At 46.2% G+C, this 15319-nt stretch overlaps 1 protein-coding gene across 2 annotated transcripts; it reads left to right on the top strand.

Moving 5' to 3' along the window:
• Positions 1-4170: 4170 nt before the first annotated feature.
• On the top strand, positions 4171-14600 carry dcph1 (damage control phosphatase 1). Of its 2 annotated transcripts, none has more exons than XM_045720949.2 (5): positions 4171-4453; positions 8152-8257; positions 8512-8753; positions 9092-9257; positions 11959-14600. In XM_045720949.2, exons 1-5 carry the CDS (start codon positions 4335-4337, stop codon positions 12739-12741), a joined length of 1416 nt encoding a protein of 471 aa, XP_045576905.2. In that variant the 5' UTR covers positions 4171-4334; the 3' UTR covers positions 12742-14600. The 2 variants fall into 2 exon arrangements, with proteins under 2 accessions (XP_045576905.2, XP_014061100.1); XM_014205625.2 differs by lacking the exon at positions 4171-4453 and adding an exon at positions 7095-7205.
• The last annotated feature ends 719 nt before the right edge of the window (positions 14601-15319 follow it).

The following is a 15319-nucleotide window of genomic DNA, read 5'->3' as shown; positions in this document are numbered from 1 at the left end:
GAGTCTGAACCAGCAGTCCTGTGGATATAGGGCAAGCACACTAGAAGCACCAGTGCCATAAAAGGTCAAGACCTCTACGCAGAGACACAGCATGCTTACATTACATTCTGTAGCACACAACAGTTTTAGAATGGCAGCATAGCCAACAAAATGAAACTGATTAATTTTGCCAATACATTTTCTATATACTTTCACAAATAATGTTTTTTGATATTGTCTAAGGAATCGGTTCAGATGAGTAACAATTCAGTCACCACTGGATGGTGGCATTGGGTAGTTTAATATAAACTACAATAGTAGATGTGGAGAGGTAGAATAGGCCTGCTTTAAAAATGCATAAAACCTTCCCAATGTTGTCCTAAAAGCAGTGACATCAATTGATTGTATTGCATGGAGAGGAGAGGGAATTTCATCTGTTATTGTTGATATTCACCATATTTTCTTTACACATTTTAATTTCCTGCATATTAGTAGGATAACCCATGGGTTAAATGGGGAAAAGCACTGAAATATATATGAGTTATATTCTACTGATCGTGGACTTCAGGAGACAGCAGTGGGAGCACGCCCCTATCCACATCGATGGGACCGCAGTGGAGAAGGTGAAAAGCTTCAAGTTCCTCGGCGTACACATCACGGACAATCTGAAATGGTCTACCCACACAGACAGTGTGGTGAAGAAGGAGCAACAGCGCCTCTCCAACCTCAGGAGGCTGAAGAAATTCTGCTAAAACCCTATTCTTTCGCCACAGGAATGGCTGAACGAACCAGAGGCAAAAAATGTCCGGGTTTTAGGACTACAAACTGGCGAGCTATATGAATAACCAACTCCCAAAACAAAACCCTTGTTTTTGGAGTTGCTATGAATAAAGTTTTTCAATTTGAATGTTGTCATAGATTGAACCACAAGGGTTGAATGGATGTCGAGATGTAGAACTTGAGGCCTTGTTCAGGAAAGTGGATGAAGAGTTTGCGTGTGGAGTTTGTTGCCGACAAGATAAGTTATTTTATGACATGGGCTTTTGTGTACCACTTGGTAAGGGAACCATGTCAAAGTCAAAGAGAGGACTGTTTTATCTAGCCTAGCTGTAGAAGAACGCACATCTGCACAGTTTCACAATGTACATCACTCTGTCGTTTAATGACATGTGCCACTCATTCTGACAACCCATTCATCTGTAAAACAGCACACTGTCGTAAACCATAACAACGTACGGTATGACGTACAGCACGTCGTACCATACATAACATTTCCCCCCCCTTTCCAAAACCAGGGACTGGTACCATATATAAAATGTCCATAGGGCAAGAACCTAGAGTGATACCTGTAAGAAATAAACATTAACCCTTAAACAGAAGGACTCTCCAAACTAACCAGTTCAGTCCATTAACCTGGAGGTTGACTAAGACACCTACCAGAGCCTAAGAATGAAAAGAGGTTAAATAGTCCCCCAGATAAGCAGGGCGAGTTCATGCCCGCATAGGCCTTTCTTCAACCGCCAACGCTTGTGGCTCTGGCCCTTGGTGAGCCCACAGAGGCTGGGGCTCAGGTGGTAGTGGTGGGGGAGGTCCATCCGGTGGCGTCTCTGGCCTGCATGTCTGTTTTGTGTGCATTCGTATTCCTCGAGGGGCAGGGACTTTTCTGAGGCGGCTGGCATGCCAGCGTGATCCATTGCTCAACATGAATGTGGCGGGCCCCAGTTGTCGACTGACCTGCAAGGGGTCCGACCAGAATGAGGCCATTTTGTTGCACCGCTGAGGCCGTCGGGCTCGGACCCAGTCAGACACTTGGATGATCGACTTCTTCACCCTGTGTGCCTTGTCAAAACGCTGTTTCATTGCTCTTTGGTGCCTGGTCACTGCCTGCTGTTCTTGGGTGCACCTAGTCGCCGGTTCTGCTACTCTCTGTGTTCTGAGTCTGTCCAGTGGCAGTTCCATCTCACGACCTAGCATGAGGGATGCCGGGGAGACCTGTGTTGTTGTGTGTTTGCTTGCTCTGTAGTGCATTAGTGTTTGATTCAAAGCAGTTTGGAACGTGCACCCCTGGACCAGGTGCGCTCTGATGCCGTTCTTCAGCATTTGGTTGAAGCGTTCCACCCCTCCGTTAGCTTGTGTGTTGTAGTAGGCCGTGCGGATGTGTTTGATTCCCTTGTTGCTGAGATATGAGGAGAACTCGGCAGAGGTTAGCTGGGGCCGATTGTCCGTGGTAAGGGTGAGGGGTAGGCCCCACCTTGTGAACAGGCTGTCTAGGATGTCCACGATGGCCTGTGCTGTGACAGTTCCGACAGGAACCACTTCTGGCCACTTAGAGTGGAGGTCGTACACCACCACCAGGAAGCGCTGATGGTGAGGGACTGTGTGTCCATGGATCTCGCCACAGATGTCCAGTTGGATGTGCTCCCAGGGGCGGGGCGGCCATGCGAGAGGCTGCAGGGGGGTGGGGCGGACTGTCCTGTTTTCCCACTGAGGAGGCATGCAGCACAATCCCTGACCAGGGCTTCAATGTCGTGGTCGATGCCTGGCCACCACACAAGGTCTCGACATTGCTGTTTGACCTTCACTATGCCCAAGTGCCCCTCGTGTGTCATGGATAGAACACACGCACGCAGACCACTCGGGACCACAGTGCAAAACCCTCGACAGACACAGACTTCTTCCCAGCAAGAAAGTTTGTGCTTCACCCTGGCGAAAGTCGCCAGCTCTTCCGGCAATTGTGCTGGCCATCCAGTGCGTATGTAGGTGCGCAGGGTAGACAGTGTGGGATCCTGTTCCGATGCTTGCTTCAGCTCCTCCAGTGAGACAGACGACTGACTGAAGAGGAGCGTAAAGCATTTGTACAAGCTCTGTTTCGTTGTCGTCTGGCAAGACGGTCAGAGTAGGAGCGTCAAAGGAGCGTGAGAGGAGGTCTGCCACCACGTTATCCCTCCCCGGAGTGAACTTCAGCTGATAGTCGTACTGTCTGAGGCGGTCGGCCCATCTGTGCAGCCGAAGTGGCTTGTGGCCAGTTCCTGATGCCGACAGTAGCGTTGTGAGGGACTGGTGGTCGGTTCGGAGCGTGAACAGACGGCCATATAGGTAGAGGTGCCACCTTTCGCACGCCCAGACACAGGCCAGTGCTTCTCGTTCGCCCACAGAGTACCGTTGTTCTGTGGGGCGAAGGGCCCTTGAGGCGAAGGCGACGGGCCTCTCAATGCCCTTCTGCAGCTGTGAGAGGACAGCTCCTAGCGCTCCAGCTGAGGCGTCACATGTGACAATGGTGGGGCAGACGGGGTCAAAGTGAGCCAAGACTGGGGCTGTGGTGAGCTGGCTCTTCAGTGAGCGGACCGCGTCTGAGCAGGCTGCCGTCCAGGCCCATGGCTCATCCTTCTTGAGGAGCTGGCGAAGGGGCGCTGTGGTCTGGGAGTAGTGGGGCAGAAACCGGAGGTAGTAAGCTGTCATGCCCAAGAATGAGGCCACCTGAGAGGCTGAGGTCGGTTCCGGGATCCGGTGGACGGCTTCAATGTTCGACATGAGTGGGCAATGTCTTTGGCCGACAGGCGGAACCCCACAAACTCGACGGCTGGAGCTGCAAAGGTGCACTTTCCACCGTTAAGGGTTAGGTTGTTCTGCAGTAGAGCGCTGAATACTCTGTGGAATCGATAATCATGGATGTGGAGGTCAGGGCCGTGGACCACTATGTCATCCAGATAGACCGCCACCCCAGGTATTCCAGCGAGGATGGTGCTCATCACCTTCTGGAAGCAGCTGGGGGCGGAGCTAAGTCCAAAATGCATGCGTGTATATCTGAACACGCCAGCATGTGTGACAAAGGCTGTGAGGTCTCTGCTAGCTGCATGGAGGGGTACCTGAAGATAACCCTGATGAAGGTCAAGCTTCGTGAAGATCATGGAGCCATGGAATTGTGCGGTCAGCTCCTCGGCTGTAGGCAAGGGGTACTTATCCGGGACAATGGTCTTGTTCACAGCACGGAGATCCACACAGGTCCGGATTCCACCTGACTTTTTGGTTGCAATGACCAAGTTTGAAATCCAGGGGGCAGCGTTGACTGGCTCAATGATGCCTGCATCCAACTGTGCCTGGAGATCTTTTGTGACGTCATCACGCAGTGCCAAGGGAATGCGCCGCAGGGGCTGCATGACTGGGGTCACTTCCGGATTCACTAGGGGCCTGTGAGTAAAGGCTGTGAGGCAGCCCGGTCCATCAAACAGAGTTGGCCAGTTCTGTTGCCATGTGCAGGTAACCTGGTGGATAGCTGACGCACTGTCATCTCTCAGTGTGAATCCCAAGCCTGTGAAGAGGTCGAGGCCCAAAAGGTTGGCACCCCGCTTTGCAACATGAAATGTGAAGGATGGCAGATGCTTGGTGCCGTAGTGTACTGGGACCTGGAGGGTGCCTACGATGTCTATCTTGGATCTACCGTACCCACACAGGGCAGTGGAGGGCTGTTGGAGTGGTAGGTGACTGAAAAACTTGTAGTAAGTGGCAAGGTTGAGCAACGACACCGCAGCACCAGTATCCAGCAGCAAAGGCAAACCCACCTCACCCAGCTGCACAGTGCATGTCCTGAATGACACATGGTTGGTGGAGACAGTTCGCATTTCCGTGTGTTCATGTTGAGAGTGAGATGAAACTAAGAACCTGTGCTGGGTGGAGCTAGTAGCTGGGGCAGAATGACACACTTTCGCAAAGTGATTGTATTTTGAACAGTTCTTGCATATTTTCCCACGGGCTGGGCAGTTTGAAGCCCTTGAATTGTGAGAGCTAGCCCCACAGTTGCCACAGCTACTTCTGTTTGTTTGTCTGTGTGCCTGCTGCACGGGCATGCCGGTGTCTGTGTCCATGCAGCTATCCATGTGGGAGGCCATGCGCAGCGCGTGATCGTTGTAGTGCGCCTGCTCGGGCTGAAGCTGTTGTGTGAGAATGGCTTGGGGCCGAGTGTATGCTGCAGAGTTGTCTGTTAGCATAGTAGAGCATTCCAACGCCGCTTCAACCTGGAGTGCTATTTTAATAGCTCCATCTAGTCGTAAATTATCCGATTCCAAAAGCAGTTTCTCCCTTGTCTTTTCACATAACGTCCCCTCTATCAACTGATCCCTGATGATCTCATCCTGAAGTGTCCCGTAGTTACAAGAGCTAGCCAAATCCCTCAGATTAGCCACGTAGCTTTGAATGGACTCACCCGGCCGTTGGTGTCTCTTCCGTAGCCGGTAGCGTCGGAGGAGCACTCGCTCTTTCCCGGAAAAGTGGTTCCGTAGGAGGCTGACTGCAGCAGTGAATGTAGGAGCCGATCCCAGCGCTCTGAAAATCCTCTGTCCCTCTGTACCTAGGCAGTGACGGAGCAGTGCTGTCCTCCGCTTGTCGGAGATTGTAGAAAAGTCCATAGCTTCGAGATAAGTGTTAAAGCTTTCAAGCCAGTTATTCCACGGGACTGGAGGTTCGCCAGGCACGGCAAGGAATGGTGCTGGCGGTGGTAAACTGAATTCAGCCATCTTCGTCGCCAATGTTATATCTAGCCTAGCTGTAGAAGAACGCACATCTGCACAGTTTCACATTGTACATCACTCTGTCGTTTAATGACATGTGCCACTCATTCTGACAACCCCTTCATCCGTAAAGCAGCACACTGTCGTAAACCATAACAACGTACGGTATGACGTACAGCACGTCGTACTATACATAACAAGGATGTTGGATAAATCACAACAAAACTGAATCTGAGTTAGGATGAATTACATGTGGTGGCAGGTGTGGTGAAGATGGCCAAGGTCGAGCCTCGTCCCAATGATGAAAAGATGATTCTGGCTCAGTGGGAATTCCATTTTTGGGAGAATGGATCCTTGCCTTCTGCCGGATCCATACGTGGTGAAAGTAACTTGAAGTGGAGTCGTGAGGATTTATTGTGTTTTTTCCATCCAGAGCCTAAGCACAAAAACAATGACTTACATTGCTCTCCGGAGAAAGGTGCCATTGAATGGAGTAATAATTGTGGTGTTAAGTGTTGAGGAGGATTGACTGAAAATGAAGATTCCCAGTGTATGTGATGCCCTCCGTTTGGTGCAATGCAGACCCGGTGGAGAGCGTGGTGAAACAGAGAAGACAGTGTCTGTTCTGCTGAGTTTTGTATGCAGTCTTCACCCGACAAATTCAAGTTAGGAAGTGTTAGTTATCCCGTGAGAGCTTTTGTCCCAAACCCATTACAGTGTTTTAGGTGCCTAGGTTATGGTCAGGTAGCAGCAGTGTGTAGGGAAAAAAAGTTGTGTGTGTTAACAGTAGGGGTACCCATGGTTCTGGAGATCAGAAGTGTCCGGTTAGAGAAAGATAGGTTGAGGTTGTAAGGATCAGAATAGTACAGAAGGTGTATGCTGAGGCAGTGAAGAAAGTAGTAGAGGAAGATGGGTACAGGGCGAGGGATCCTGAGAGGATCCCTGTGAGTAGGCTGAGGCCAATGAGAGAATAATTGGAATAATATGTGCTTCAGTAAGGTTGGTTTCTTAGTGTTCATAGCCATTGTTATCAACTGTACCGCAGAAGTGTAAATCACAGAAAATATATTTTGTGAGTGCAGCTGCAGAGAAGTACTTTGAATTATGAGATTTTACCGGAGAAGAGTTACAGGGGGTGCTGAACGGTAGTGTTCTGTCCTCCCAGGCTGTTGACTGCAATATGTAACTTTTTGGGCAACTGACCAAATTAACATAGAAATGTGAGTTATAGATTTGTCATCTTTATTGAAAGCAAATGTAAGATGCGGTAGATCTGTTCTATGTGCGCTATTTCTATGCCTCCCGTTTTAAGTTAAGTTTTTGCTTCTTTTACTTTCGGTTTTGTACACCAGCTTCAAACAGCTGAACATACAATATTTTTGGTTATGAAAAATATATTTTACAGTGGTTTAGATGGTACAATGATGCTCTACACAATTACTGCTTGTTTTGTCATATAAACTGAAATTAGGCAAACTATTAGGAAATGGCGGAGCAAATTTTGCATATTGCTCCTTTAATAGTTGGCAGGGTAATTTTTCGTTTACCAAGTATAATGGGTTGTACAGAAGGTGGCGGCATGCACCACTAACGTTTGTTTGCGGACCGCCATAATAATATAGAAGAAGAATGTTGTCATATTCTCTTCCTGGTTGAAAAGATGGCGGCTAATCAAGCTTTGCGCCAATTAGTCCCTCCATCCCTGTCTGCTAAAGTTGAAGGGTATGTTGACAGCTATGTTTAGTACTCTTATGATCCGTGTTTTAACTATATATAAGCTATACAATCAAAGAGACAGTTCAACAGAAATGTGTTGGGTCAGGAAGAGGGAAGCGTGGTACGTAGGCTAGCAGCACTAGCTAACGTAAGCTAGCTAGTAAGCTATAGCACACTTTACAGCAAGCTAGTTAAATTAGCTACGGAATGTAGGCTAGTGGGATTAAGTGTATCTTTCTGTATTGGCACCCGATACTTGCTTGGCTCCTGGTCAATCATATCAGATTAACTTTTGTTAGCTACATCATCCAACGTTATAGACGATGCGTTTGTTTTTCTAATGCTAATCAGACCAGATCAGTTCTGAATGAAGTGATATCAATAAATGTTAACGTTATATCTCTGGTGCTATTCCAGTAAAAAAAAAAAAAGAAGCCTGTTAGCCATTTAAGCTTTAAAAACATGTTTTGGCTTAAAAGAATGAGGACTGTAGGAACTAGAACAGGGGTGTTAAACACTTACTCTACGAGGTCCGGAGACTAAAGGCTTTCTGTTCTACCTGTCAATTAATTGCACCCACCTGGTGTCCCTGGTCTAAATCAGGCCAGGTTAAAGGGACACAACGGAAGAAAATGCAGTGGAACTGGCTTCGAAATCCACAGTTGAGAATGAGGAAGTAAGGAACCATTGATGTCAGGAATGGTTTAGTCAGATGAACAGGTGTCTACCATAGATCACCTGGGGGGGGCTAGGTCTAGCCATGCCCCTTCTCCTTAGTTGCCTAAGATGCTAAACTGTGAGGATTCATAACTTATTTGTGGTCAGAAACATGTCAAGAAATTGCATGAGCTGAGTCAGACATCCCCTTAGTGGTTAGATTGATCTGCACCCATCCTTAATTGTAAATTAAAAATGTTGCTTCTAATTTGTCATGTGTTTCTTCCTCACACAGCTCATTTGCATATCTCACAGTGAGAGACAGGTTGCCGACCATCCTGACAAGAGTCATTGACACCATCCATCGCAACAAAAACAAGTTCTTTGAGGAGTTTGGAGAGGTAAGAATAACCACCATCACTTGTCCATCCTAAGCCACTGTGCTATAAGCATCCACATTTTTTATTTCCTGACACATCCTGATCTTGGATCAGCTTCTCCTCTCCCAAATCCTTACAATTAACTTGGGTAAAAAAAAATCATAGTCTATGGTTCAACTTCATCCTACTTCTCTTCTATATCAAATTGTATTGGTCACATACACATATTAAGCAGATGTTTTTGTGAGTGTAGCGAAATGCTTATGTTTCCATAGGAGGGAGTCCAGGCAGAGAAGAGGACCATTGGCTTTCTTTCTAAGCTGAGAAATGAGCTGCTGACAGACAAGCCTATCCTGGTTCTGTGTGACGGCCTGGAGGACACAGACAGCTGGAACCAGTACCTCCAGAGACAACAGAGGCTACTAGGGGAGCGGGACCCCGTCAGCTGGTTCAAATCCCCCTGGCTCTACATAGAGTGCTACATGTACCGCAGGATACAGGAGGCCATCTGGCTCAAGTGAGAACCAGTGTTGCTAAATGTTAGCATTAGCTTAGACTTGAGAAGGGAATGCATAGATCAGGGTTTCCCAAACTCGTTTAGATTTTTGCCCTAGCACTACACAGCTGATTCAAATAACGAATCATCAAGTTTTGATAGTTTGAATCAGCTGTGTTGTGTTAGGGCAAAAACCAAAACGTGTTTGGGAAAATAATCCCATTTCAACCAATGTTATAACTGATTTATCAACTATTAATAAGCTACCTATAAACCGTTTATACATGATACCCTAATGAGTTATCCAGTTAGTGTATGTGTCTTTTAACCTATCCTTTCTCTCTTTGTGTCTGTGCCAGTCCCCCCATCAGCGACTTTGACGTGTTTAATGAAAGCAAGACGCAGAGTTTCTTTGAGTCCCAGCAGGCTGTGATATCCCTGTGTACATATCTACAGGGATTCAACAGGAACATGGACGACCTCTCAGAGACACAGCTCATGGAGCAGTTCCACAAACTACTACAGGTGAATATTGTCAACAATATTAAATCAAATTGTATTTGTCACATGCGCCGAATACAACCGGTGTAGACCTTACAGTGAAATGCTTACTTACAAGCCCTTAACCAACAATGCAGTTTTAAGAAAAAAAGTGTTACAAAGTATTTACTAAAATAAAAAGTAATAAATATAAGAAAAATAACAAATAATTAAGGAGCAACAATAAAATAACAGTAACGATGCTATAAACAGGGGGTACTGGTACAGAGTCAATGTGTGGGGGCACCGGTTAGTCGATGTAATTGAGGTATTATGTACATGTAGGTAGAGGTAAAGTTACTATGCATGGATAATAAACAGAGCAGTGTAAAAATGGGGGACGGGATGGGGTTAATACAATTTGTCTGGATAGCTGTTTGATTAGCTGTTCAGGAGTCTTATGTCTTGGGGGTAGAAGCTGATAAGAAGCCTTTTGGACCTAGACTTGGCGCTCCGGTACCACTTGCTGTGCGGTAGCAGAGGGAACAGTCTATGACTAGGGTGGCTGGAGTCTTTGACAATTTTTGTGGCCTTCCTCTCATACCGCCTGGTATAGAGGTCCTGGATGGCAGGAAGCTTGGCCCCAGTGATGTACTGGCCATTACGCACTACCCTCTGTAGTCCCTTGCGGTCGGAACCTGAGAAGTTGGGGCGGTATGCAAATTGGAGTGGGTCTAGGGTTTCTGGGATAATGGTGTTGATGTGAGCCCTTACCAGCCTTTCAAAGCACTTCATGGCTACAGGTGTGAGTGCTACGGGTCGGTAGTCATTTAGGCGTTGTTACCTTGGTGTTCTTGGGCACAGTTCTATGGTGGTCTACTTGAAACATGTTGGTATTACAGACTCGGTCAGGGACAGGTTGAAAATGTCAGTGAAGACACTTGCCAGTTGGTTAGCGCATGCTCAGAGTACACGTTCTGGTAATCCGTCTGGCCCTGCGGCCTTGTGAATGTTGACCTGTTTAAAGGTCTTACTTACATCGGCTATGGAGAGTGTGATCACACAGTCGTTCGGAACAGCTGATGCTCTCATGCATGCTTCAGTGTTGTTTGCCTCAAAGCGAGCATGGAAGTTATTTAGCTTGTCTGGTAGGCTTGTGTCACTGGGCAGCTTGTTGCTGTGCTTCCCTTTTGTAGTTCGTAATAGTTTGCAAGCCCTGCCACGTCCGATGAGCGTCGGAGCCGGTGTAGTACAATTCAATCTTAGTCCTGTATTGACGGTTTGCCTGTTTGATGGTTCATCGGAGGGCATAGCGGGATTTCTTATATGCGTCCGGGTTAGAGTCCCGCTCCTTGACAGCAGCAGCTGTAGCCTTTAGCTCAGTGGGGATGTTGCCTGTAATCCATGACTGCTGTTGGATTATGTACGTACGGTCGAAGCCAGTGACTGATGTGGTGTACGTACTCCTTAATGCATTCGGAAGAATCCCGGAACATATTCCAGTCTGTGCTAGCAAAAGAGTCCTGTAGCTTAGCATCTGCGTCATCTGACCACTTCCTTATTGAGCAAGTCACTGGTACTTCCTGCTTTAGCTTGTAAGCAGGAATCAGGAAGATGGAGTTATGGTCAGATTTGTCAAATGGAGGGCGAGGGAGAGCTTTGTACGCATTTCTGTATGTGGAGTAAAGGTGGTCTAGAGTTTTTTTCTTTTTTCTCTGGTTGCACATTTAACATGCTGGTAGAAATTAGGTAAAACGAATTTAAGTTTCCCTGTATTAAAGTCCCCGGCCACTAGGAGCGCCGCCTCTGGATGAGCATTTTCTTGTTTGCGTAGGGCCTTATACAGCTCGTTGAGTGCCGTCTTAGTGCCAGAATCGGTTTGTAGTGGGAAATGAACAGCTACAAAAAATATAGATGTAATTATCTTGGTAAATAGTGTGGTCTACAGCTTATCATGAGATACTCTACCTCAGGTGAGCAAAACCTTGAGACTTCCTTAATATTAGATTTCATGCACCAGTTGCTATTTACAAATAGACACAGACCGCCTCCCCTTGTCTTACCGGAAGCAGCTGTTCTATCTTGCCGATGGACAGAAAACCCAGCCAGCTGTATGTTATCCATGTCGTTGTTCAGCCACGACTCAGTGAAACATAAGATATTACAGTTTTTAATGTCCTTTTGGTAGCGTAGTCTTGATCGGATTTTGTTATCCATTGATTGCGCGTTGGCTAATAGGACTGATGGTAGAGGGGGATCCTTACAAGGCACCCGACCTACGTGCCTACGTCCCCCGATATCTCCGTCTCTTCTTCATGCGAACGACGGGGATGTGGGCCTTGTCGGGTGTCTGAAGTAAATCCTTTGCGTTCGACTCGTTAAAACAAAATATTTGTCCAGTTCGAGGTGAGTAATAGCTGTCCTGATATCCAGAAGCTCTTTTCGGTCAGAGACGGTGGCAGAAACATTATGTATAAAATAAGTTAAAAATAACGCGAAACACACACAATAGTACAATTGGTTAGGAGCCCGTAAAACGGCAGCCATCTCCTCCGGCGCCATCTCACAGGTGAAGCTGTGCAAACTTCACGGGTTTATTATAAGAGGCCAGCTCAATGTTGATTGCTGAAAATGAATGCGAAGTCTCATTACCAAAGATCATTTGATGTTATGTCTGTTTTGGCATTTAATCCCAAATGTTACGGTCACAGTTTCTGTGAGTTAATGTCTCTGTTCCTGCTCTTAGGTGTCTCTGTGGGGTAACAGGTGTGACCTGTCCATCTCTGCTGGCATGGAGAACTCTCAGAAGGCCAGTCCCATTGACTCCCTGTCTGACCTGAAGTCTTTTATCCTGGTGGACGACTCCAACATGGTGTGGTCTGCTCTGACCTCTGCCCAGAGACCAGGGGAGGATGGCAAAACCACCTCAGGGAGGGTGGACATCGTCCTGGACAACGCTGGCTTCGAGCTGGTCACAGACCTGGTCCTCGCTAACTTCCTGGTGTCCGCTGGTCTGGCCAGGGAGGTCCGCTTCCATGGCAAGTCCATCCCCTGGTTCGTCTCCGACGTCACCGCGCACGACTTCCAGTGGACCATCCGCCAGACCCTGGCAGCCAATCACAAGTGGATGTCCAAGAGCGGCGTCCAATGGCAGAGCTACGTACGGGAGGGCGTGTGGTCCTATCACGACCACCCGTTCTGGACAATGCCTCATGAGTACTGTGACATGGCGGGTGACGCGCCTGACCTCTACGCGACACTGCAGGGAGCCGACCTGATTCTGTTTAAAGGAGACCTGAACTACAGGAAGCTGACTGGGGACAGGGAGTGGGATCACATGGTGCCATTTGATAGGGCACTGAGGGGGTTCGGGCCAGCTCCCCTGTGCAGTCTGAGGACTCTGAAGGCTAACATCCAGGTGGGGCTCCAGCCGGGGCAGGGGGAGAACCTCAACACCCAGGACCCCAGCTGGATGACCAGCGGGAAGTACGCTGTGGTCCAGTTCTCCAGCCCTCACAGGGAACAGTAGACCTGTCTGGGACAGGAATTGACGTCAACATGTTCATAAGAAGTGGTGTCATCATAATCAGAGGAAGTAAGGGCGTGAGCAGGGCCAGTGTACTTGTAACCATATGCCAGGTTAGAGGTGTAGTTTGTTTTGTTGTAGAACTGCCTAATGTATTTAAATGAGGAAAGTGGTTTAAAGGAGGATGATGGAGGATACTTAAAAAGAGGGTAGTTAAATATGGAGTGGCTGCAGATCCGACCTCTCTTCCTGACAGCTAAAGGTTCGAAGCTTCTGCGAATGTGTGATATTCTCTACTTTACACACAGTCTCTGTTCTACTTGTTCAGCTGCCCAGAGAAGAGGCTACTCTGGCGAAAGGTTCTTGTTTAATAAAGTTAGATCAAACTTGAATCATTGTAAGATCACATATAGAGAATAATCTACAGAACCAAATAAAATAGCATAGTATAACATCACTGTATGACAAAAAACACCAAATATCTTATATTTTAGGATGATTGTGTTAATGGTCACATTTTTCTCTCATGCGGTCTAAACTCAACCGTGCACGCCATTCAGCAAAGGTATGCTACAGTTTAATACCACCTGCAAAAAAATGTGCTCAAGGTACATAACTAATTCAAAACACTAGCCTACTTCAAAACAACACTGTAGCCTACACTCAATAATATTTCAATGCATATGCCCATGAAACTGATTGCGATGGTTGGCGTGAAGATCCTGCATGGATGTTTCACCGGTAAAACTTGAAGAATTATCATTCACAATTGACAGTGAGAAATGCGAAGGGAGGGTGTCCACAAGTTTGGGTGTGCGTAGAGTAGAGGTAAAGAAACACATGCACAGAACGTGAGTCGGATCTTCAGCTGTGGGGAAAGGGATCCAGTGGGATGGGGCTGTGACCTCCGGGTCCGCAGCCTCTGCCATTTAAATAATGATCAATTGCTAGATAGCAATCTGCCCTGGCAAAACTACAAAACAATGAAATTTACTTCTCCCATTTAACAAATGTGTTGACGGTTGTTTACCATCATCCAGTACTAGGGTTGGGCTCTACCTTGATTCCATTTCAAATCAGTTAATTTAGAAGCATTGAAATTCCAAGTCATGAATTGAAACATGCTTATCTGATCTTAAGTGACTTTTTTCCCAGACATATTATGTAATTTATGTAATGTTTTTGTCTCCCCAACAGCGACTACACAAAATAAAGATTTGAGAGACATTTCATTCATAATCAGAGGCAATAAGGTGCCATTTTAACATTTACATGTTAAGTTGGCCTGTCGTGAATAGTTTAGTATTGTTGTTTTAAGTTGAGACCTTATATAATACCCAAAGTCAGCTGCTACTTTTTTTGCCAATTTTTTTTTGCATGAGCTTGGCAAAAAAAGAGTAACATACATTACAGAGTAACTTGTGGTTGCTGGTATTTTCTGGGTCTTAATCAACATCATCAGTTTGTCTTGTCAATTTGTTGCATGCGTTTTTGTTTGCATACATCGGGGTTTGCACAGTGACCACAGTCCCGGAGTTTACATTTTCATAGTTAAATAACTGAAGTTGAACTACAAGGTAATGTACCCACTCTGGAAAACTATAGATAAATCATAGTCTTTGGGGCAGTGCAATCACACATACAAGGCGTGTGTTGTTAAAAGAATAGCACTAACACCTGTCTAATTGTGTTTCTGTTTGATAGTACAAAATGTTATTTACTAATGTCATTACAATGTCTCTGTAACCAGTGCTGGTGCCGTGGTGATCCTAAATGACTGGATTGTTCTCTTTGCAGAAATCTGGAACAAAAATTGTTATATTATAACGGACTTGGTTTAAATAAAGAACTTCAATGACTGGTCTAATCTCATACTGTTGTGTAAATGAATGACAGTAAGAAAAGAGGAACCGAGGCTTGACCTAGAAAGAGGATTCCCTTTCACTCATTCTCCCCATATTCTTACTCTTCAATTTATCCTGGGAACGTGTATAAGAAATTGAGTTATAATCAGACTACTTGTTTAGCATTTGACGTCACATGTCTGAATCTGGGTTGTTTACTGAGTGAAGAGACATTGTAGAGAGAGGAGCTTCTCTAGGCAGCAGGTCAAACAGGAGGCCATTTTCTCCCAGTTTGCAGAGATAGAGGTTAATGAACCATCACTTTAATAAGCAAAAAGTTTACTTTCCCCCATAAAATCCAGCTGTCAATTTGTCAAGAAAGTTTGGAAAAATCTGAATCCCCAGTATTGTTTGTGGAAATGAAGACGCTCATCTTCTTCATACTGTAATATGGAGAGCTGATCTGTCCCTTTTTATGTACTGAGAATTCTTGCACACGTTGAGGACTGGAAATACTAGTACTAGTCTTAAATTAGTAATACAGTGTTGTGCTAGGCACACCCTGCATTTCTACAAGTTACACTGTTATTCCTTTAGAGAAACAGAGTTATCTTCCAGTGTAGGTTGAAGGTCAAGAGTTGTCCTTGTATGCCCTTGAAACCCTCCTAAAAGAATGGGGAAGACATTAAATAACTTTTTAAACATTGGTTTAATTTCATCATGATGCAGCATGTACG

This window comes from Salmo salar, chromosome 06, assembly GCF_965601325.2.
Source record: "Salmo salar chromosome 06, fSalSal1, whole genome shotgun sequence".
NCBI classification, from domain to species: domain Eukaryota; kingdom Metazoa; phylum Chordata; class Actinopteri; order Salmoniformes; family Salmonidae; genus Salmo; species Salmo salar.
The sequence above is the reverse complement of the archived record's forward strand: the minus strand, read 5'-3'. Positions and strand labels throughout refer to the sequence as shown.